This window comes from Gouania willdenowi, chromosome 4 (genome assembly GCF_900634775.1).
Source record: "Gouania willdenowi chromosome 4, fGouWil2.1, whole genome shotgun sequence".
NCBI classification, from domain to species: domain Eukaryota; kingdom Metazoa; phylum Chordata; class Actinopteri; order Blenniiformes; family Gobiesocidae; genus Gouania; species Gouania willdenowi.
Window position 1 is genome coordinate 12,387,413 of NC_041047.1, and position 24,304 is coordinate 12,411,716.

Genomic DNA, 24,304 nt, shown 5'->3' on the forward strand with positions numbered 1-24,304 from the left:
AGCCAGTCAGATTTTCGGTAAAGAAAAGAGGAAATATTGGATGAAAATGGAAACTTTTATCTATATTTGCTAATAAAGCACAGATATCAGAGGTATATTATTTAGCTTTGGACAATCACCTCCTTTTTAACATCTCAAATTTGATTCATTCTGCGATTTTATTTCTGTTTTAAGTCAAATACTAAATGTACATGTGTTAATAACATCTTGTTCGGTGATTTGCATGTGATCTTTACCTTTTTAATCATAAATACCTTATATTTCTGGACATTTACAAACAGCAGAGGTGAAAGTAATTGATTACAAGTGCTCACATTACTGTAATTGAGTTGCTTTTATGGGTACCTATACTTTTCTGAGTATATTTCTAAATCAGCAATTTTACATTTCTACACCCAACTGTTAGCTAGTAAATTATCATTTTTTGTGAATATATTTTTATTTCTATTTCATGGTCACATTGAACATTTATTGGTGTTATTTTATTTAACAAAGAATTGTACATTTTGAGAAATGTTTTATTTTATACAGATGCCTTTGTGGAAAATAAATTAATATTTCATCTCTTGCTTTTTAAGTTTTTACATGGGTAAACAGTAACATTTATAAAGCCACATTTTGATTTAACAGTGATAAAATGCTGTTTCTAATTATATTAAAGCCATTATCTCAAAGCCTAATGCCCCAATAAAGTCTAAGTTCAGTGAAAAATTGCTGTAAAAACTGGGTCTCGTACATAAAGTGTGTGACCAGTGTCTGAGAGCGTGCGTGCGTGTGTGTGCCACATAAAACTCACCGAGGTGTTCAGACAGCTGCCGGCCCCTCTCTCCGCTCACCACTCGTTCGTCTTCCATGTCACACTTGTTTCCCACCAGCAGCACCTGGGCATTGTCCCACGAGTACGTCTTAATCTGGGTCGACCTGCAAAAACCAAGTCAGGAGCACTGAAATTATTCCTCTCACAATGAACAAAGTCCATCACTCAGTCTTTATCACCACAATGTTTGAGCATGCCACATTAAGTTCCTATTGTCTTTCACAATAGGCCAGTGGTTGCTAACCATTTTTGGATCGTGACCCCATTTCGATATCACAATTTTCTGACGACCCTAAAGAGATATTTTTCCTTCTAGAATTTGTTTTTGATCATGTTTTTTACAGCGTTACAAATACAGAATTAGTCACAAACTGCACCATCTCAGATATTTTTTATGCTACATTTTATTTGAACGAGATCAGGGGTGACAAACACATTTGAATTCAGGGGCCAAATACAGACCAGTTTAATCTCAAGTAGGCCACAGATTATAGGCAACAATAAGCAAATTTAGAATTCATGTGCCCCAGTTTGCATTTCCACGTATAATAGTATTTAACGTACTGTATGTAAGGCACCGACAATAACCAAGCAATAAGTGACAGATACCAATCCCAGTAGGACCTTCACTTAAATTTCCTTGATGTTGTGACCAATTTTTATTTAATTCTAGGGAAACATATTGAGGAAAATGTTAGGGTTTTGGAAAAATTGAGAGTATACTTGCTACAATTTGAGATTAAACATGACTGCCATCATGTGATATAGGCATTGGAAAACTGTGAGCTCTGGTAAAAAAAAACAATGTCCAGTTTGATTGAATTGTATTGAAAGGAACTGAGATATCTTTAACTGAATTTTTTGGTGATTTACACAATAAGTCCTGTTTTCGCAATAATTTTTACTTCCTCCAGTGGGCCAAATGTGAAGCTTCAAAGGGCCGGATTTGGCCCCCGGGCCTTGAGTTTGACATGTGAACTAGATTTATATTTGAGAAAGTGAAAGTATAAAATACAGTTGTTTAAGATTGTGTTGTGTTTTAATTTGAAAAATAATCATAATGTTTTTAATTAGTAATATTTCCTTTTGATCAATTACTAGACATTTCAGGGTGACCCCTTTTAAATTCCAGGCGACCCCAAATGGGGTCACAACCCCAAGGTTGAAAGACACTGCAATAGATACTGAAATTTTGTCCTTTTTTTTGGCTGTAAATATACTCCAAATGAAAAAAAATGCATGTGACAAAGTAGACTGAAAATTAAAACCTGATAATACAGATTTATGTTTGATGGGATTTATTGTGATTTACTATGTCCTCTCTGCTTGCTGATTCATATTTGTTATATATATATATGTTAAATATATATATATATATATATATATATGTTAAATATATATATATATATATATATATATATATGTTCTGGCTCCTTATGAGCCATCCAGAGTTTATTTTATGCTGTGAATGTATTTATAGGGCTTCCTACATTATTTTTAAGAGTTTGTTTACACTTACGTTTTATTTGGTAAAACCGGAAGTGGCGGCTATACTACTTCCGGTTTGCCGAAAAGTCCGGAGAAATATTGTTCAGACTGCTGCACTGTGTCCTAAGTCATCACAGCCTTTTTACCACTCACACACACATGAGTCATGCTGCTCTTCTGATGAATAAAATGCATCAAAGAAACAGCCAGCGTGGTCATTACACTGGTTAACTGCCTGCCTAGGAACACACGGGGAAGCTCCGAGGGCAGAACAGTAAAAAGGCTGTGAAAACGACTTCAGCAGGAGGATCAGTGCACAGTCTATCAGACTTCAGAGACAGATCCAGCCATGCAGCCATCTGAGGATGAGAACTTTGAGGTACGGTCTACCTGCTCATCTAGATCTAGCTCTAGATCCTACAACTCACTCACTAAAGCAGCAGTGGAAGCACGTGCTAAAGCTGAAGCTGCTCGCGCCAGAGCAGAGTTTGCACGTAAAGAAATTGAAATTAAAATGAAACAAGCAGAGTTAAGTGCCACATTAGATGCCCTTAAAGAAGAAAAGGAAGCAGAGGCTGCACTCGCTGAAGCCAGTGTGTTTGAAGCAGCTGTGGCTGAAGAAGCCATGAATCTTGAAACGCAGTCAGCACATTCATCAGGAAAACAAGATGAGGACTCAAAATTAACTCAAGTCTACACTCAAGCTAAATTGACCCCTCAAATGCTTAACCAACTTCCAACCACAATACATTCAGACAGCTATAAGCTACAAACCGTCTTCAAATACTCATCAGATCATCGTCGTGAAGATGTACCAGACACTAAAAGTTTTACACCAGTTCAGAGATGCATCTTAAGCCCAGTCCCAGATCTAGCTGCCTCATTTGAATATGGCCCCAAAACAAATAAACAGGACATTAAAAATGAGTTTGATAATCTTCTGCCACCAGAATCCCCTCTCGCACAGTACAGGCATCCGAGTATCACACCTCAACCTATGTACTCCTTTTCCCCTAACAGTTCGTCTTTCCAGCCAAATCATCAAAACACTGGGGACTATGACTCTATTAATCTTGCTAAATTTCTTGCTAAGAGAGGTTTAGTCACAGATGGTCTAACAAAGTTCACAGACAGGGCTGAAGACTACTGGGCATGGAGGGCTTCCTTTTATAACACTATAGAGGGGCTAAGCTTAAAGCCTAGTGAAGAGTTAGATTTACTCTCCCGGTGGCTCGGAGAGGAGTCTTCCAAGCATGCCAAACGCATACGTTCTGTCCATCTCAATAATCCAGCAGAGGGCCTTCGCCAAGTCTGGTTACGACTACAAGACTGTTATGGGACACCAGAGGCAATAGAAAAGTCTCTCTTAGACCGATTGGAGAATTTTCCCAGAGTCAATAATAAAGACCCACAAAAACTCAGAGAACTTGGGGACCTACTATCTGAGGTAGACGCAGCAAAATCTGATGGCTCTTTACCTGGCTTAGTCTATTTAGACACCTCACGCGGCATCGCTCCAGTTGTTGAAAAGTTACCACACAATCTCCAAGACAAGTGGATGTCAGAAGGGACAAGATACAAGCAAAAATACAACGTAAGCTTCCCTCCTTTTTCATTCTTCTGTCGTTTCTTACAAGGTGAAGCAAGAATGAGAAACGACCCAAGTTTTAAGTCAGCCACACCAGCTTCCACTTCAGCGACACACGACAACCACTACGCAAGAGCTGTTAAGTTCAGAGCTCCTGTCACGGTTCACAAAACAGAGGTAAATAAATCCAACAAAACAAGCTTAGTCCGAGAACTCACCACAAAACAGTGTCCCATCCATCAGAAACCACACTCACTCAAGAAGTGTAGGGGCTTTAGAGAAAAGACACTAGACGAGCGCAAGGCATATCTCCGGGAACACAATATTTGCTTTCGCTGCTGTGACTCCTCTACTCACCAAGCTAAAGACTGTAAAGTTGAAATCACATGCTCTGAGTGTAACAGCAACAAACACCTTTCTGCACTGCATGCAGGTCCAGCACCGTGGATTGCACCACACAGCCAAACTCAAAATGCCACTCCAGACCACGGCGGGGAGCAAAGGGAGGAACATGGTGTGAGGAGTAATTCAGGCAGTTTAGAAACTACCTCAACATGCACTCGAATATGTGGGAACTTAAGTGGGGGCCGCTCCTGCTCAAAAATATGTCAGGTGTATGTCTACCCAGAGAGGCATTCAGAAAAGAAAGTCAAGGTTTACGCAATCATAGATGACCAGAGCAATAGGTCATTAGCCAAATCAGCACTTTTTGACACCTTTGGCATTTCTATGGGCAACATAGCACCATATACACTTAAGACATGTACTGGGGTTTCCATGACAAATGGCCGCATAGCCGAAAACCTCATCATTCAGTCTGTCGATGGTCAGTTCTCCACTCCTCTGCCTTCCCTGCTTGAGTGCGACTTTCTACCAGATAACAAGTCAGAAATCCCAACACCAGAGGTTGTGATGGCTCATCCTCACCTCAAACACCTGGCAAGTAAAATCCAACCCCTTGACCACGAAGCCCAAATAATGCTGCTGTTAGGCCGAGATGTTATACAAGTACACAAAGTGTATGAACGTGTTAATGGCCCAATCAACGCTCCATTTGCCCAGAGGCTTGCTCTTGGGTGGGTTATTGTGGGGGATGTATGTTTGGGGGGAGCTCATAAGCCAACTGTTGTGGGCTCATTCAAAACTAGCGTCCTTGAAAACGGGCGTCCAAGTTTCATGCCACCCTGCCAGAACATGTTTCACGTTAAAGAGCAACTTCATTCACTCACTGAGCCCTGGGACTCTCGAAGCTCATGCCAAATAGGGGATCAAATATTTCAACAAAGTGAGAAAGATGAAAAGCTAGCACCTTCTCTTGAGGACCGAGCCTTTCTCCAGATTATGGAAAAAGACTTCTATCAAGACAACACAAACAGCTGGGTGGCACCATTGCCTTTTCGCACACCGAGGCCCTACCTCCCGAACAACAGAACTCTAGCTCTCAGCCGCTTCGAGTCACTTTGCCGCACATTAAAGAAGCGTCCTGAAATGCAGAAACACTTCATGGACTTCATGCAGGGGTTGTTCGACAAAGATCATGCCGAACCAGCTCCAGCTCTTGGGGAAGAAGAAGAATGCTGGTATCTGCCTTTCTTTGGTGTCTATCACCCACAAAAACCTGGCAATATCAGGGTCGTGTTTGACTCCAGTGCTAAATTTCATGGGGTCTCTTTAAATGATGTGCTGCTTACGGGGCCGAACATGAATAACAGCCTTGTCGGGGTGCTTGTCCGCTTCAGAGAAGAAGCAGTAGCGGTGACTGCGGACATACAACAAATGTTTCACTGTTTTTACGTGCGAGAAGACCACAGAAACTTCCTCCGGTTCCTCTGGTATCGCAACAACAATCCAACCGAGCCCATCGTTGAGTACAGGATGAAGGTGCACGTGTTCGGCAATAGCCCATCCCCAGCAGTGGCAATATTCGGTCTGAGAAATGCAGCACAACAGCCAGACACAGAGTACCCCCCAGAGGCCAGAGAGTTTGTTCAAAGACATTTCTACGTTGATGATGGATTAAAATCTCTTCCCACTGAGTCTGAAGCAGTCAAGCTTCTCAAAGACACTCAGGGACTGCTTGCTGCTTCCAACTTAAGGCTCCACAAAATAGCCTCGAACAGTCCAAATGTCATGAAAGCATTTCCCAGTGAAGATTTAGCAAGCGGGCTCAAAGACATAGACTTCAATACAGAGTTTCTGCCAATGCAGAGAAGTTTAGGAGTATCTTGGGACATTGACAAAGATACTTTCACATTTAAGGTATCTCAAGTTGAAAAGCCCTACACAAAAAGAGGGGTTCTGTCCACAATCAACAGTCTCTTTGACCCACTGGGTTTTGCAGTGCCAGTGAGCATCCAGGGGAGGGCACTGTTACGGGAACTGACCAAAAAGACTTCTGGGTGGGACGAGACTCTTCCAGAGGCCATGTTCAAAGAGTGGCTAGAGTGGAAAAATGCCCTCAATCAGCTTGAGAAAACTCACATCACAAGACCTTACTGCTCCTTTTCTTTTGCGAATACAGAATGCAAGGAAGTCTGCATCTTCTGTGACGCATCAACCAAGGCAATCGCAGCAGTGGCTTACTTGAGGGCGACTAACAAAGATGGTAAAACAGAGCTCGCATTTGTATTCGGAAAAGCCAAACTTGCTCCCAAACCTGAACTTACCATCCCCAGACTTGAGTTATGTGCCGCAGTGTTGGCAGTAGAAGTGGCTGAGCTAATCAGAGATGAAATGGACATTCGGGTTGCCGCAATGCGTTTCTTCTCAGACAGCAGAGTTGTTCTTGGCTATATTTACAATGAGTCAAGGAGATTTCATGTCTTTGTAAACAATCGTGTGCAACTCATCCGACGAGTGACAAGTCCGTTTCAGTGGAGCTACGTCCCATCGGAGCACAATCCGGCTGACCACGGGTCCAGATCTCTATCAGCTGAAAAACTGCCATCCAGCACATGGTTGACAGGACCAGACTTCCTCTTAAAGCCCATTGAATGCAGCCAACATGATTCGTTTCAGTTGCAACATCCTGACACAGACATTGAGGTCCGTCCCTTGCTCACCAACACCTCGCAAATTCCACAATCTTCTTTAAAGACTACAAGTTTACAGTCCTTCTCCAGCTGGCATTCACTTAACAAAGCCTTTGCCCGGTTGGTCCATATTGCCTGCATGTTCAAAGAAAGGAATCCAGATGGACAGTGTAAAGGGTGGCACATGTGTCATGAGCTCACTACCTCAGACTTTGAAAAAGCAAAACAGGTGCTCATTAAAGCAGTCCAACAAGAAAGCTTCTCAGAGGAGGTCAAACTCATAAAGACAGGCAAAACCATTCCAAAAACAAGCCCTCTCTTAAAGCTTGCTCCCTACCTTGACGAGGTAGGCCTCCTTAGGGTTGGCGGACGCCTTCTTCATTCTGACCTCGAAAATGCAGAGAAACGTCCCATGATCATGCCACGCAAACACCATGCGACCAGTCTGTTAATTCGCCACTACCACGAAAAGACCAGACACCAGGGGCGACACCTTACGGAAGGTGCGTTGAGGTCTGGAGGTTACTGGGTGCTAGGAGGTAAACGCCAGGTCAGCAGTCTCGTTTACTCATGCGTAGTTTGTCGAAAGTTAAGGGGAGTGACACAGTCTCAGAAAATGGCAGAATTGCCAACGGAGCGTCTAAGTACTGATCCCCCATTCTCCTATGTAGGCATGGATGTGTTTGGGCCATGGTCAGTTACCTCTCGACGTACCCGGGGTGGGCTTGCAACTAGCAAACGTTGGGCGGTGATGTTCACCTGTATGAGCACTAGAGCAGTTCATTTAGAGGTCATAGAGGGATTGGACACTTCCAGCTTCATCAATGCCCTTCGCAGGTTCATTTCGATTAGGGGCCCAGCAAAACAGTTAAGATCAGATTGTGGGACTAATTTCATAGGGGCTCGTAGAGAGCTGAGCTTTGATGACAAGATTCCCGCTGACTCCAAAATCAAGTCTTTCCTTAATGACAGTGGTTGCACTTGGGTTTTTAATCCCCCACACTCCTCACACATGGGGGGTAGTTGGGAGAGGATGATAGGGGTAGCTCGCAAGATCTTAGATTCTCAGTTTTCCCAGCTTGGTTCTCAGCACCTCACCCACGACGTGCTGACCACCTTCATGGCAGAAGTGGCTGCCATCATTAACGCAAGGCCACTTGTTCCGGTGTCAAGCGATCCAGAGTCACCATTCATCCTCACCCCAGCTACACTCTTAACTCAGAAGGTCGGAGTATCCCCAGCACCTCAAGGCAACTTTAATGAGAAGGATCTCCTCAGGCTGCAGTGGCGAAGAGTCCAGAGCCTCGCCAACTCCTTCTGGGATCGCTGGAGGAAGGAATACCTGTCGACACTGCAGTACCGCCACAAGTGGCATACCACAAGACCGAACCTACAGCAGGGGGATGTGGTTGTCCTGAAGGATCCCTTTGCAAAGCGAAATCAATGGCCGATGGGAGTGATAATGAAGGTTCATCCCAGCAATGATGGACTTGTTAGAAAGGTGGAAGTTAAGGTGGTCAAAGACGGTACTAGTAGGGTTTACCTGAGACCAGTCACAGATGTTGTTGTTCTTTTATCAGATGCTATCTAAAAGATTTCGTTCAAGGGTTTAAGGTGTGACATCTTACTGATGTCAGGCGGGGAGTGTTCTGGCTCCTTATGAGCCATCCAGAGTTTATTTTATGCTGTGAATGTATTTATAGGGCTTCCTACATTATTTTTAAGAGTTTGTTTACACTTACGTTTTATTTGGTAAAACCGGAAGTGGCGGCTATACTACTTCCGGTTTGCCGAAAAGTCCGGAGAAATATTGTTCAGACTGCTGCACTGTGTCCTAAGTCATCACAGCCTTTTTACCACTCACACACACATGAGTCATGCTGCTCTTCTGATGAATAAAATGCATCAAAGAAACAGCCAGCGTGGTCATTACACTGGTTAACTGCCTGCCTAGGAACACACGGGGAAGCTCCGAGGGCAGAACAATATATATATATATATATATATATATACGTTGTTGAACGAGCCTTAGTGCCAGCAGGAGACACAAAGAAATGTCTACAAACATTGTTCTATCCAGACCAAAAAGCAAATATTGCAGAAAACACAAACCCAATCAGCTACTTGCTTCTTCAGTCAGCTCTATCTGTGAATCTATTTCTAGAAAGGTGCTGACTGTGCGATCACGTGGAATCAATCGCTACAACAGCAGCTAAATCACAGCAGCGCTTCTCGTCAACACAATGGCACCACAGCTTTCTCTCTCTCTCTCTCTCGTCCATCATGCTAACCTAAGGGATGGTGCATTGTTCAGCTCTGCAGAGTGTGGAAAACCACTTTGCAGACCTGGAAGGTTGTGAGGCCTCTACAGGAAGAGAACATGAGAGCGGTGGACGTACCAGTCCTGGACGGCATTGAACGAGTCCTCATTAGTGATGTCGTACATGAGGATAAAGCCCATGGCTCCTCTGTAGTAAGCCGTAGTAATGGTGCGGTAACGTTCCTGACCAGCCGTGTCCTGAAAAAAAGTGAAATGAGATTTTCTGAAGCTTTTCAAAAACTTGGGTTAGTGAATACAGATTATCAGCCCATCCATCGTTTATACCAGAGGTGGACAACTGTTTTCACAGTAGGGCCAGAAAGATGTGATTGTATCAGATCCAGTTTGACCATTAATACAGTAAGGAACAAAGGCTTTTATGTGTTTCATGTGTTTTTGTTGTTTTGTGTATTTCTATTGTTATTTTGTGTGTTTTTCCGTCATTTTTTGTATATTTTTGTTGTCATTTTGTGGTTGCTTTATGTGTTTTCAATGTTTTTTGTAATGTTTTTTCAGGGCACTTTAGGTTTTTTTGTTGTCATTCTGTCTATTATTGTTGTTTTGGGGGTCATTTAGTGTATTATTCTAAAATTGTGTAATTGTTTTGGGTTTTTATTATTATTGTGTTGTTGTTTTTTGGTGTGTGTGTAATTTTCATTTTTTGTGTTTTAGGAGTCATTTTATGCATTTATTTTTTTGGGGGGGGTGCTGCACAAAATTAGACTTAGCGCCGCATGTGGCCTCCGGGCCGCCAATTGCCCATGTGTGGTTTATGCCATCTTATTCTCTATAGGGGTGCAGGATGCTGGACTGTTGCAGCCTACTGAGGAGAGTACTAGGCAAGGAAAACCAGGCCAATAAAAAACAATCAGCGGCTCATTACTGTAAGTAGTAGTTGTAGTGTATTGTCACTTTATCATTTCTTTGGCAGACCTTACAATTAGATTTTGTTGGTTGTATAAAGTACATGAAATCATGATATAAAACACAAACTGAACACATGCACATGCAGTTTCCCCATGTGAGATCAAATGTACAATATTGCAGACGTGCAACTAGAGCATTACAGGATGCACATTGTGCACTGAGTCGTATGTTGACTTTTCAGCTTGTGACTCAAACCATTTTCATTTTTACTCCACGTGCTGAGAGAAATGCAGAGAGGTGGGGGAAGGGGTGCGTATGTGCACACGTCTGTGTGTGTGTGTGATGTGTGGCGTGCGTGTGTGTGCGTGTGTGTGAGAGAAAGCCAGATCTGTTGTAAGAGGGAGGAGGGGAGAGCAGTACAGAGTCATAGCCTTCTTGCAATCCAATTGGCCAATTGTGGCTTTCTTACTAAAGGCAAGACTTGGCAAGGCTGACAACAGAGGCAGACACACACACATGCACGCTTGCACTGCACATCCACGCACACACACACGCACAGAGGTGTATGTGATGTAATGATCTCCAACAACGTGATGCTGAAACACCAGTTTTCCGCAGCTTAGCACTCAGGCTGTTTTCCTAGCATGTTTGCTTTACTCTTTTGTTTACTCTGATTATTGTGGTATTCTCAGTATCCGGCGCTTGTCGAACGCAATAAAACCTCACAAGAAGCCAAAGCCCATTTGTTCCTGAGGGCGTATCATTGAAACTATGTTTAATTTGGTCTCTTCAGCCCATTAGATTATCCAGCAGCTACAGAGGGTGCTGAGGCTCCAAAGCTTTACACAAAATAACAGAAACTTAACCTCAATCAGACAATTAAAAAAAAAAAAAAAAAACACACACACACATACCAGTAACACTAATTTGCTAATGCTTTGAAATATGTCATGCAAGTTTATTATTCATCTAATAAAATATAAAGAAGTTGATGTTTCAATTTAACATTTTTTGTTTTGTAAATTGTATGTGTACAACATCCTACTTGCAAGAGATAACATCATGTTTCTGCTGTTTTCTGTAGACATTTAAAGATGTAGAAACAAAGAAGTTGAAAACCAAAAACAGAAGTCTTTAGGGCGTTTACGAAATGCTTGGTAAAAACCTGCGGTCACAGATAAAGACAGCAATTATTTGTAGAAATTATTAATCAAGGGGACACATGTTTCTTCTTAGATATCTGTGTGCTCTTAATAGGTTTAAAACGTGTTTAAAAAAATAAAAATAAAATAAATGATACGTATTATAAATATAGATAACAGCAAATAAAATGAAAAAAGATGCAAACTCGATCTGAAAAGCCAACAATATAGATTTAAATCTCATTAAACTATGTATAAGCAAACAAACTTATATACAGAACTATAAACTTACAATAGATTACAGTAATATACTCTTTAAATTAGAGCTAACTGACCCCCAGGGGAACCTGTGCCGGGCTATGGGACTGTTATTGTCGGGTCTCCATTACATTTTAGCTTCAAACCTTTCTCTTTATTTTATTTTGTGTGTGCATGTCAAGACTGTTGCAGTTTCTCAAAAATCTGCTAACTGTGCAGTCTGAACATGTCCAATCTGAGCTCTTACCAAATATTCCATTATGCTGTATATGCAACATTATCTATGTGTGCACTCACAACCTGCCCCCTGCCAGATACCAGGCTGCAGGTGATTTTACAACTTCAAATTGATCTATGGTGATCAAAATGTTGGAAACAACTACTTTTAATGCACTGCGTGTTTAATTCCAGAGCAGTTAAAAACAGAACCCAGTGATCGTCTTTGTTGTCTTACCCAGATCTGGAGTTTGATCCTCTTGTCATTTCTGTAGATGGTTTTCACCTTGAAGTCGATGCCCACAGTGCTGACGAAGGCCGGGGTGAAGGAGTCGTCGGCATAGCGGAACAAGAAGGACGTTTTGCCCACACTGCTGTTGCCGATGATGAGGATCTTGAACATATAGTCAAAGTTCTGGTCTGAGGACTCCTTCTGCCCATAGGTTGCATTTGCGGATGCCATCTGATGACAAGAGGGAAATAAATGTAATTGAGACATTCCTATCAATCAAATCTAGTTTTGTCCAATCAGTTGTAAGTTGTTGACACCAAAGGGTAAATGACCTGAACCAGAGTTAGATCTGGGTCTTTGTGGAGCTCCCTTGGACAACATCATAACATCATAATAGCGTTTATAATAGATGTAAATATAAAGTAATTTTTGTTTTCTCTCCAGATTTAGCTCAATAGAACTAGACTAAGCAAAAACACATGACATATTCCTCAGACAATTATAATGAAGTCTAAATCAAATTCTTATGTCAAAATGTACATTATAGCTGTGGTACTACATAAGCAGAACAGTGTGACTGTGTTTGAAATCGCATACTAACGTACTACTTAAGCCTGATGTCAAAATGAGTATGTAGTGTGTTCCAATTACCGGTAGATTGTATGGAAAGATTGAGTACGTGAGAATTACCCAGATGTATACTATATCGGGACATTTTTTAAGAATAGACAGTGGGCATACTAGTCATACTCAACCGCCCCATTTGAATTGCGAACGGAACATAATATTCGTCCTGGGACCGGCTTCAAGCTAAAAATCAAACGTCCCCTTTTCAAAACAAAAGCATGTCTTCTTGTCCTCCATTAGGTTTGTAAATAGGGCTTTTGTTTTGAAGTTAACCAGAAATTGAGTCATTAGCACAATGGTGGGTCTCTGAAAATCTCTGAAATGTCGGCATGAAATGTGTTTCCGCAAGTTTTATGGAACAAATGACCACGTGTTGATATTCTACTTGGTCACTTTCTCGTTTAAAATGCTTTTAGAACTTTAAAAGGTGACAAATTACCAGAAATATTTAGCCTCGTGTGCTTCAGGTTTTTTTCGTAGGACGTTTGAAATATATCTTGGGAAACTTGGAAGTATACTTCAGTGGGAACGGTCACATCGTAATCATACTAATAGTATATGATAGACAGAATATACTCATTGAGTGTGTAGTTCGTATGCCATTTCAAACACAGCCTATATGTACGTGTGTTTCCTGGCAGCACATTGGTATAGGACAAAGTGTTAGCATTATTGCAGAATGTTCTAGGGTTTCTTCATAAATGTTGCATCTTGGGTGCTGGATTTGAGTCCAAGGGGGGAAGTTTGCATTGCATTTACTTCTAGCTGCTTTCCTCAGTCCAAAAAGCAAAAGTTTTTTTTACGTTGATTGTGTAAGGTTTTTTCTATAAATTCTTACCCGTTCTTAACAGCTTGAGGACAGATGACAAGAGTAATTCTTTTTCAGTGTGGTTTATTCTAGTTATAGTCACAAGTAAAGTCTTTAGCAAACTAAGCAGACACACAGGTGGCCAGAAGAGGAAGTGTCTGTGTCTGTTAAAAAGTAGCATGGGAGACTGATCTCTAGAGGCTGGTACAAACGTGTTTTAGCCATACTAGTACAATGCCCATCTGAAGTATGTATTCATGTGGGAGCTTAAGTAGAGCCAAATGATTGTGTGTTTGAAGGTTGGATGTACAAAGAGGTGTACATACTCTGTACTCTGTAGTGTTATAAAGGGGTATATTTGTGGGTGCAAAGTAAAAGAGCGTGTGCGATTTCCCTGGTTTAATTCTATGGGACATGCGCATGATAAATTGATAAAAAAAAAAGTTTGCATCAATGCAGCGGTTAAGGTAGAATCTGATAAAAGACACATGAATTTGTACAAATAAAACTATTTATTTAGCATTTCATATTTCTTAGTGCAGGGGTGCTTATTATCCAATGTTAGTAATTGATATAAAAACAGATGTAACTTAGCGAGCAGACTGAGAATAACTTCATCTATAAGTGTGTGTGTGTGGGTGCGTGCGTGCATGTGTGTGTGATATTACGGTTAGTGCTGTTTATTGTAGGTGTTAAGGTGCTGTTAAAACCTTTCCTCTTTGTGGTTGTTGTACCGCACTCACACACACGCCTGTGCATCAGCCGTGGGAATAAGTCACACGCATGCACCCGTGTGTGTGTGTGCAAACTTTTTAAAAAGTTTCAGGTCGAACAGACACTGCATCAGGGAGATATGCGCTCCACAGACAGACAGACAGACAGTCCTTGCTTTAATAGATAGATGTAACACAGCAGTCTAGCTCTGCTTGGTGACCTTGAGGTTATGTGAAAAACCAAAGTAACAGAGTATCAGGGCCAACAAAAGACAGACATAAAAAAATACAGAAATTAAAAAAATAACTTCCAATTGGAATGTCTCTAAATTGCATGTAAGAGTGAACAAGTGTGTGAATGTGTTTGTCTCTTTGTGTTAAATCTCCTACAGACTAGCATCAGGTCTCATTCACATTTTGACTTACAACTTAAAAAACCATGCAATGAACACCAGCAATGAGACTCCTGAGTAGTAAATATGTGTCAGTAGTATGCAAATGAACTTAAAGTACTTATGTACACTTTGAGAAGCTGCATCTGCTGCACATCTATGATATATTTCAGAACAAAAGAGTCACCAGTAAACTAGTTTGACCTACAAAAGCCATCAATAAAAAATAAAAATGATTTGTCTTGTCACACTGCACCATTGAGTCCTCATTTTTTGGGAGCAAAACTCCTGAAAAGATATTGGGTGCAGCAGAGAACAAAGATGCTTATCTTGATTTAAAAACATGATCAGGTACTGGAGGTTATGTTAACTTAGGTGTCGTGGCAAGCTACAACCTGTGTAGGTTAGCAGGCTATAAAATTACTCACTTCCATTCTGACATATGAAATCACATTTACAACTTGACAAAGAACAGTGGGCCAGACCCAATTTTCAGTGAGTTATTGTGAGCCTATAAGGAGCCTATAACCTGGGTTGTATAACTTGAAACTACTTTTGCTAAAATAATTTTTTGTCACTTGTTATGGAGGAAAAACAATATATTCAAACATTTTAATCGATATATCACTCAATAAATTGTAAAAAACAAAATCGACTTTCTCTAAATGTGATTTATTTCTAACAGTACAAACTGAATGTTATGTTGAGTCTAAATAACATAATTCTTTAAACCACATTTAACTCAGAGGCTCTAACGATGGGCATCAGGGCTACAGGTAGAGGTTGACTGATATGGGATTTTCAAAGGTCGATGCTGATACCAATTTTTTTTTTAAAGAATTTCAGCCAATGGCCGATATCTAAAGTCAATTTTGGAAGCCGATATTTGACGCCGATATACTTTTTTTTAAATGCACATTGATTATGAAAGACAATTGAAAAACTCATATGATGTAAATGTATATATTGTAAATTAAATGAAATACACCAATAGAACTCTTAACATTTACTGAACTTTAAATATACCCGTACACAACCAAGTAAAACAAGTACAGGACGGGTGAGTAGCAGTAAAGCACAACAACAATATACAATGTGTAAGTAGTCAGTTTAAACTAAATGCCTGTTTTAAGTATAACTACTCACTCCTTCCCTCTGTTCACAGCCACCACCACCATTATACCTAAGCTCACCATATGCACAACTTCAACATCACATCTCACTCTCACTTTAAAATAATCAACTCTTCCCCACCCTTTCCATTTCCTACCTTGAGTCTCTCCTCCCTGTTCCCTTCCCCCTCACTTAGGTGTAACACTGCCCTCTCTTTTTATGTCCTCCCTATAATAAAGCGTTTATTACAATTCTTTAGGGAGGGCTGGTTATGGTAAAAAAAAATGGCCAATCTTGAAAAAAGTCCATATATTGGCCTGATATATCGATATATCGGTCAACCTCTAGCTACAGGGTCTGAAAGGTCTCAGGAGTTCTTCTTTTCCCCCCACTAAAAGCACAATGATTCAGTCCCTTCAGCCCACTCTATATTTAGACCTTTATCTGGGCTCGGCCTGCAGTGCAACACTCGAGCTATCTGGGAAAGAAGAAGCACAAACAAACTGCACCCTCTGCACAGCTTCAGCCAAATTTACTGTACATGCAGGAACAAATCGATTCACGTTGAATGATGACGGTGCCAAACAAACAGGGTTTAATCTGACAGCAAACATTGGTTTAGTCTTCTCATTCAACATAATGTCCCAACATCCCAACAATCAGTAGGAATCACAAATTAAGTGTTGGGACACTATCAGCAAAAAAGCAAATATCAGACATTTCTGAAAAATAAGTTAACAACCCAAGGTTTGTTGAACTTGAGTCTCAGTCACTACCTCAATACAAATCTAGCTTTCAGGAACAAAACAACAAGGGCCACTGGTGTCACACAAGTGTACGGGTGGCAAACTCATTTTAGTTCAGGGGCCTTTGACCTCAAGTGGGCCACAGATTTTAATGCAGGAAAATAAATCATTTCATCATTATTCTGCCCTAGTTTGCACTTATACGTAGACATAAAATACAAAAATATGTAAGAAACCTACAATATTCAAGCAATAAGTGATGACAGGGTATTCACTTCTATTTAATTCATATTATGTCTTAATTTGAGGAAAATTTAAAGATTTTATAAGAGTTTTTTCGACAGTTTAACATTAAATATGACTGCAAAAATGCGATATAAGCACCAGGAGTTTCATTTACACTATGATTCATGTTTTCTCGGTCATTTTTATTTTTCTCCTGCGGGCCGAAGAGCATGCTCCAAAGGGCCGGATTGGGCCCCCGGGCCATGACTGAGACACTTGTGCTCTAATAATTTGTTGTTACATTTACAACAAATTTGAATCTTCTATTGGAACTTAGGAAGGCCTTCAATAATGGAAACTGGTCGTCAAATAAAGAAGAGAACTGCAGTGTGACTCACTGCATCGGAGAGAATAATCTACACAAATGAAAGGAAAGGAGAACAAATGCAAGTGCTGAATCGACTGATCCGCTGCTGCTGTTGGCAACTGTTCTTAATGAAAATGAGCTTGATCTCGTACAAAAAAGGTGATGAATGGGTGAAACTGGATGATGCCATGTGTTAATCAGCACGTGTGACATATGTGAATATAGCAGTAGGTATGTTAATAGGGGTGGGAATTTTAAGGCACCTCACCATTCGATTATGAATCGATGCATCCTGAAGCATATTTTTTAATGCACTTCTTTGTTTCGTACAGTGACCACCGATGAATTAATGTTTTAAAAAAACATAGCATTTGCATTCAGACGCTGGACAAGATGACCTCTTTTACCTTTCAATAAAGCAGCAGAGGACATCTGTTCTGTTAGAAACAAACAAAAAGGGCTGTTCTAAATTTTAGATTACATACAGTTTATTACTGGGGTCACTAAAGATGGAAATTAGCCGTTGGCTATAATCTTGCATATTTACATGTACATGTTCATTAATATGTATTGTCCCGGTTTTAAATAAATAAACTCAAACTAACCTTTTTAAAACTGTGTGAGGGCTACCAGTTTGATATACACTTCTTAAACACAAAATGTTCACATTTTCACTTTATTTAAAGGGTAAGATAATAAGGAAAACTAGCAATAAGTTAAAAAGATAAGAAATGTATCAACATGCAACAGTTTTTTTTTTTACTTAATTCCTGCAATTATTTCATTTTCATTACATTTCAAAGGAAATCTTTATGTTCCTATTTTACGAGACACTAACTAACAACTTTTTAAACTAATCATGAAACATGTAGTATTTGTACAATTTAACAATTTTGTAATATTTTACAAAAATCCACAAATTATCACAATCTGTAGCTTCTTCAAAGGTCCCATGTTACGCTAAATCAACTTTTCTGTGCTTTAAACATCATAAAGTGCTATTTGGGCTTCATACACATGCCCAAAGTGTTTTTAATTGATTCCCTCAATCGTTAGTTAGAGGGTGATTTGCTCCTTTCTTACTGCAGGGTGAGCCCAAACGCCTCGCTCCAACTTGATGACACGTTCCCACTTTGATGACGAATTTGACGCGGCACTGAGCTGGAGAAGCCACGCCTCCAGGAAGCTCTCTGCCGTGATTGACATGTAAACAGACACGTCCATGAAGGTGCGCATTTCAGCATCCTTCGTGCAGTGCTATGTATGTATTCTCTACAGTCTATGTATGTACCGGGGAACGCCCCGCCCCCACGCTCTGTCTCGTGTTTATAAAGCAGCATGAGCTCTGCTATGGAGTGGGTGGGAGGAGGGCGGGCTGTCCTCTGGCACTACGTCACTATGCAGGGAGTAGGAAGTCAGTGTCCCGTCTATAGACACGCCCACTCATGAATATGCATAACTAGGCCGCAAATCAGCCTGTTTGTGTAGAGTTGCTCAGAAAGTGACTTTTCAGAGGCGAAAACTCTGGAAAACAGGCGAGTTTGGGAAAATAAACCTCAAATATTACGTTTTTGGGGTTCTTAGAACAAATGGAGATGGGTGAAAAATAGCATGATATGGGACCTTTAACAAAATCCCATCTGCAACACGTAAACAAATTTCTACCAATGTGAAAATAAACATTTAATACAAAAACGTATCAAGTGCAGTGTGTACTCTATTCTGTCTCCTGTATTTATCTTAGTGAGTTTGAAGCCAGGCAAGGAACTCAGATTTTAGACAAAGCTCATGGGTTACTACCAGTGCTCCTGTTAGAAGAGGCCTGAGGACACCTCTTATGGTCCATACGGGCTACCGGGTGTGATGTGATTGAAGGTCATTATAATAAAGGGGAAAAGGGCAAACTAATGACTGTTAAAACTGAAAAACTGAAATAAATGTTGTTGAAAACAGTAAAAATTAAACTGAGTTTAACAACACCAAACCATAAGAACCCTGACCCACCAACATCAACGAAGACCGGGAATGAAATGATTAAACTGAAACTGCGCGGTACGAGCAAAAACCAAGCTAAAAACCCACGATCTATCTAAAATCAACCAATTGAACTCAGATCAGGAAAAATTCCCAGACTGGACTCAATGGTCCAACATTTAGATATTACCGGTAAGTCATTGATGCTACCTTTACAATGAGAAAACAAAGAACAATCTACATCTCAAATGAGGCCCACTAAGAAACCAGAAACAGTAATCCAACTCCAAATAAAGCTGACAAACCCCACAGACCCACAGGCTGTGACTGTGCTACTTAATAATATAAGCCATGTTTGTAAAAATGCTGACTCATTCAGAATGGGGCACGTCTTTTGACACCAGATTAACTCCTGGAAGTGAGACACTTCTTGATTACCGTCAGTTGGGTGTTCAATTTCCTCTGTGGCCTTTCTAATTAAAAATTAATCTGTTCATGTTACAGTTACTTCAAAACCTCTACTGAGACCGGCCTGTGTGCTCTCAATGTGCAACTTTATCTGAATTGAGTCAACATGGAGATATTACTACATTTTGTGTGTAAGTGTTGTACTTTGTACATTGGTTGTTGTTGATGTTCTTATGGTGACTACTGATCATTCCTTCCACATTAACAAACACACAAAAGGTTTCCTGTTAGCCTATTTAAAGAAACAGACAACGTATGAAGGTTCATTTGGTGCATCAAACGAGGGGAACATCTAGCTTGTTGTCTACAGTAGAATCCAAGACTCCCAATTAGTACGTTTCACAGCTGAATAAGCCCTTTTTCAATGGAGGTGGAACTTCAAGTCTATTTGCCTCAACTAAGATACTATAATCAACATGATCCTGATGACTGAGAGCTTTCATGGAAACCTTCACAAACCAATTTTTCTCTTCCACTATTGTTGTAACCAATGAGCAGACAACTTCAAGAGTTGATAGCAGTTCACTATCAATCCAAATAATGCCAAAAATCTGGACTTTGTTTCTTATTTTGGGAACTCAGTTCATAATCTGATTTTTTTCCCCTGACCTCTCCTTATATTGTTTTCCCATTTTTCATCTAAATACGGGGCGCCTCCTATGCCCTTGGTGACCCACGGTTCTCCCGTTCTTGTCTCCCATGTTACTTGTTGCTGTTCTTCCATGTTCTCTTTAGACGGGACGATACTGAAATGTGTGTAAAGCACTTTGTGGTTTTTTTTACCTGTGAAAAGCGCTCTATAAATAAAGATTACTTACTTACTACAAATATTATGGACAAAAATACAGTCAACCTCATCTAATTTATTCTCATTCAAACAAAACTGATCTATGCACCAAGCAAAATAAAATACTCAATACTCAAAACTGGGTAACACCTTACTTGAACTTGTATACATAAGGCTGACGTTACGCTGTCATTAGCATGAATAAGGTGTGATGAAGGCTGTCATTAAGTGTAGTTCACTAAATTAAAACAACTTTGGAGCTATGTTGGCATTTTTGGGGCTAGGTGGAGGGATCTAGTGGGGTTAGTTTGGGTTTGGGTAATGAACGCCACCTTATTCATGCTAATAATGACAGGTGTCAGTCATGTGATAATAATGACAGCATAATGTCAGCCTTTATGTATAAAAATTTGAGTAAAGTGCTACCCAAAACCAAACAAGCTTATGTTCATATAAAGTCTCTTTCTTAGTCCATGAAACCAAAAAAAGAAATATTGTATTCGCAAAAATGTAGTCCCTTCAATAAATATATAAACAGACATACTTTGATTGTTTTTTAGAAAAAGAAAAGAAAAGTGCTGTCCAGCAAAACTAAATCTATAGAGCTCTTTTTGTGTAAAATGTGAAAAAGGAAGATATCGCTGGTGATACTCAGGTTCCAGGAGATGGCGTTTCTACCACAGCTAGAATCATCTGAGCCGACAAATCTCACTTTTCACTAAATTCTACACTTAAAGCAGACCTTCGTGAAGCTACTTAGCACAGCAGCTAATGGCTAGAAACATCCGTTGCCTACATTTTGTCAAAGCTTGTTCGGTTATAGAAGAAACTCAGAACTTTCTCCACTGCCCTCAATGTGCAAAACTATTATGAGCCTTTACTTTGTATCTTAAAGATTAGCAGGTGAGATGAGAGGCTACAGTTAAAACACAAAGGTTTACAGTCTAAGGTAGGTCTCTAAAAGTAATAACACATCAAATCTTAGAGACTGTATTCATTTAACCTTTTAAATTCTATTATGTTCCACACTGTGAGAGCCACATTTGCATAAGGTTAACACAATTTATATATTAATTTTAGTTTTTTGTTTTTTGCATTGGTGCGATGAATTTCTGTGTAAACAGATAACTGCACACTGCTATGGGGCGCCGACTGTAAAGTTGCATATGTTAAAATAAACAGCAACTTTTTGCAACATTTACAACAAACCAAGTTAAAAAAAAACTTATGTGACCACATTTACAGCAATTGTAAAATGTACTTTTCTCAAAAAAATGTATTGTCAATGTTAAACGTTAAATGTTAAACGTTAAATGTTAAATGTTAAATGTTAAATATTAAATGTTAAATGTTAAATGTTAAATATTAAAAATTAAATCTAAATCTAAATGTTAAATCTAAATGCTAAATTTTAAATGTAAATGTTGAATCTAAATCCTATGATACATCTAAATGTTAAATGTTAAATCTAAATCTAAATGTTAAGACTAAATGTTAAATCTAAATGTAAACGACACATCTAAATGTTAAATCTAAATCTTAACATAAAATTGAAATGTTACGGGAAATGTTAAATCTAAATGTTAAATCTAAATTAAAATGTTAAATCTTACTTAAAATGTTAAATCTAAATGTTAAATGTAAATGTTGAATCTAAATCCTAATGATGCATCTAAATGTTAAATGTTAAATCTAAATCTAAATGTTAAGGCTAAATGTTAAATCTAAATGCAAATGACACATCTAAATGTTAAATCTAAATGTTACGGGAAATGTTAAATCTAAATGTTAAATCTAAATGTTACGGGAAATGTTAAATCTAAATGTTAAATGTTAAATCTAAATGTTAAATCTAAATGTTAAATGTTAAATCTAAATGTTAAATGTTAAATCTAAATGTTAAATGTTAAATCTAAATGTTAAATGTTAAATCTAAATGCTATGGGAAATGTTAAATCTAAATGTTAAATGTTAAATCTAAATGTTATGGTGAATGTTAAATCTATATGTAATATGTTAAATCTAAATATTAAATGTAAATGTTGAATTTAAATCTAAATGTTAAATGTTGCTGTTTATTTTAGCATGCACAACTTTACAATCGGTGCCCCATACACTGCAACAGGTTTTATAAAATAAAAAGAAACTCTGAATTGTACCTTCAAACTTTTTTACTTAACAGTCGTGGTCATGTGTTATGTATTATGATATATTTGTCTTTGCTTTGCTTAAAATCATTTAGTCACTGGCAACAGGCGATGCATTTTCAGCAAAAAGGTTTTTCCACATCTTGTATCTCACTACAATTAGGAGTTGTGGGTTTTAATGGTGGACATTGACATCTCTGAGCTCACCTATAAACCTGTCACCCTAAGGAGATTGACGTCCTATACAAACTGGATTGATAAAAAGCTATAAGAGCTCCTGTGAACAGCAAGTCAGACTTATTTAATCAGCATTGGTAGGCTTCATGCAGACTAACAGTTAATCCACGGCTGATCCCCAACATCCCAACACCTCCCTGTTACTAAATCCTTACTGGGAGTGTCCTTCATCACCTGAACACAAGCAGAAAAGAGCAAATAATATCTACAAATGGCATTAAAACACAGACTGTGGGTTTAAAGGTGGAATATCTCTAGCTGTGTAACAAATTAATTCAACACAGACTCAATTTCAGGTTTTTCTCGTGTTCTTTTATCATGACTGTCCTATTGTGGCATTATTATCAATCAAACTGTCTTTTCTTGTAAATGATTCCTCTACGTTTAAGTTAAAACTGATGCTGGATACAGATAGACATTGATCTAATATCCCCCCCCCAAAAAAAAAACTATTCTGACTAAACTATTTTACATGAACTTTGGAATAGACATTAATTAAATAAAGGCAACATCGCGTTAATAAACACAAACACATTGTTTCATTAAAGTGTACATGTAGATTCAAATGGAAATAAAACATTTTTTCCCCTCCAAAGTTAAACAATAAACAATTCCTGTACCTATGTTTTAATGCCAACATCTTCCTTTAAACATTAAACACAATACCATTTTTGTTTCTAAGTGGTTATTCATATTTATTCAAATAAGTTTCTGTTTCATTGTTTGCATTTTAATTATCATTCTTAAATCAACATATAACACAGAGGTCACATGTGATTTTCTGCCTCGAGGCATCCAATTACAGGTCGCTTTATTTTTTTATTAAATAAACAATTAAATTGACAAACTTGAGGCTTTCGACCCATATTTACAGGTATATATTTGCATTCATTTAGAATAAAAGTGTTTGGTAAAGAAAAATGACAAACCTGTCATTACGCTTTTCATAAATCAGCTGCTTTACACAGATTTGCAACCTTTACTCTCAAACGAGCAATTTTGCCTCATCTCACCTGGAATAAAGTCCTCACGGAGCCAAAAAAGACCTTCTCAAAGACGACACTATAGTGTATAACATTCTATACAGTTAAAATGATATCGAATAATGTTATATAAAGAGTATTTTTGAGTTAATGTATTTAAAGCTGTTGTATTATGATTTTATTTGGTGTCAATGTCATTATTACCCTCTGTAAGAAAATAATTCTCTATTTCAATATTATATTTTCAAAAGCTATAGGGAGCCATTGCAAAAGAGTCAAAGAGTCACGTGAGGCTCCAGAGCCGCAGGTTGCAGACCCCTGCCTTAGACCTTCTTATGAAATGCTAAAACTGTATTATAATTTACGATAATATTTTCCGTATTTACCTTTATTGTTGTTAGATTCCTTTTTAAACTTGTATTTGTATTAAAAACTGTAAAGTGTCCTTGAGTTTCTGAAAAGCGCTTAAAAATATTTTGTATTATTATTATTACAATCTTTTTGTAATGATCACACACTTTCAGTCGCTGTGTTTGCTTCAGCTATGCTTGTATGTTTTTTTTTTTTTTAACCTATTATTCATTTAATGAAGTAGTGAGCGATACAAACGACTATTATTTTAGTGACACAGTATTCATATCAACCAGACAGGAAGTGGAAATAAATCATGTCAAATACTAGAGATGTCCCTCCCGATACAACTTATTCACTTCCGATATTGCAGCCTGAAGTATTTGCCAATATCGCGATCGATACG

General features: G+C 38.9%; 1 protein-coding gene across 1 annotated transcript in view; it reads right to left on the bottom strand.

The window, feature by feature from the left end:
- Positions 1-24,304, bottom strand: part of rab3ab (RAB3A, member RAS oncogene family, b) — a 31,537-nt gene that overhangs the window by 4,098 nt on the left and 3,135 nt on the right. Inside the window, exons 2-4 of the mRNA XM_028444280.1 lie at positions 11,967-12,191; positions 9,325-9,443; positions 797-921 (exon numbers count right to left, since the gene is read on the bottom strand). Coding sequence (XP_028300081.1) covers positions 797-921; positions 9,325-9,443; positions 11,967-12,191 — 469 coding nt within the window. The remainder of the gene's footprint in view (positions 1-796; positions 922-9,324; positions 9,444-11,966; positions 12,192-24,304) is intronic.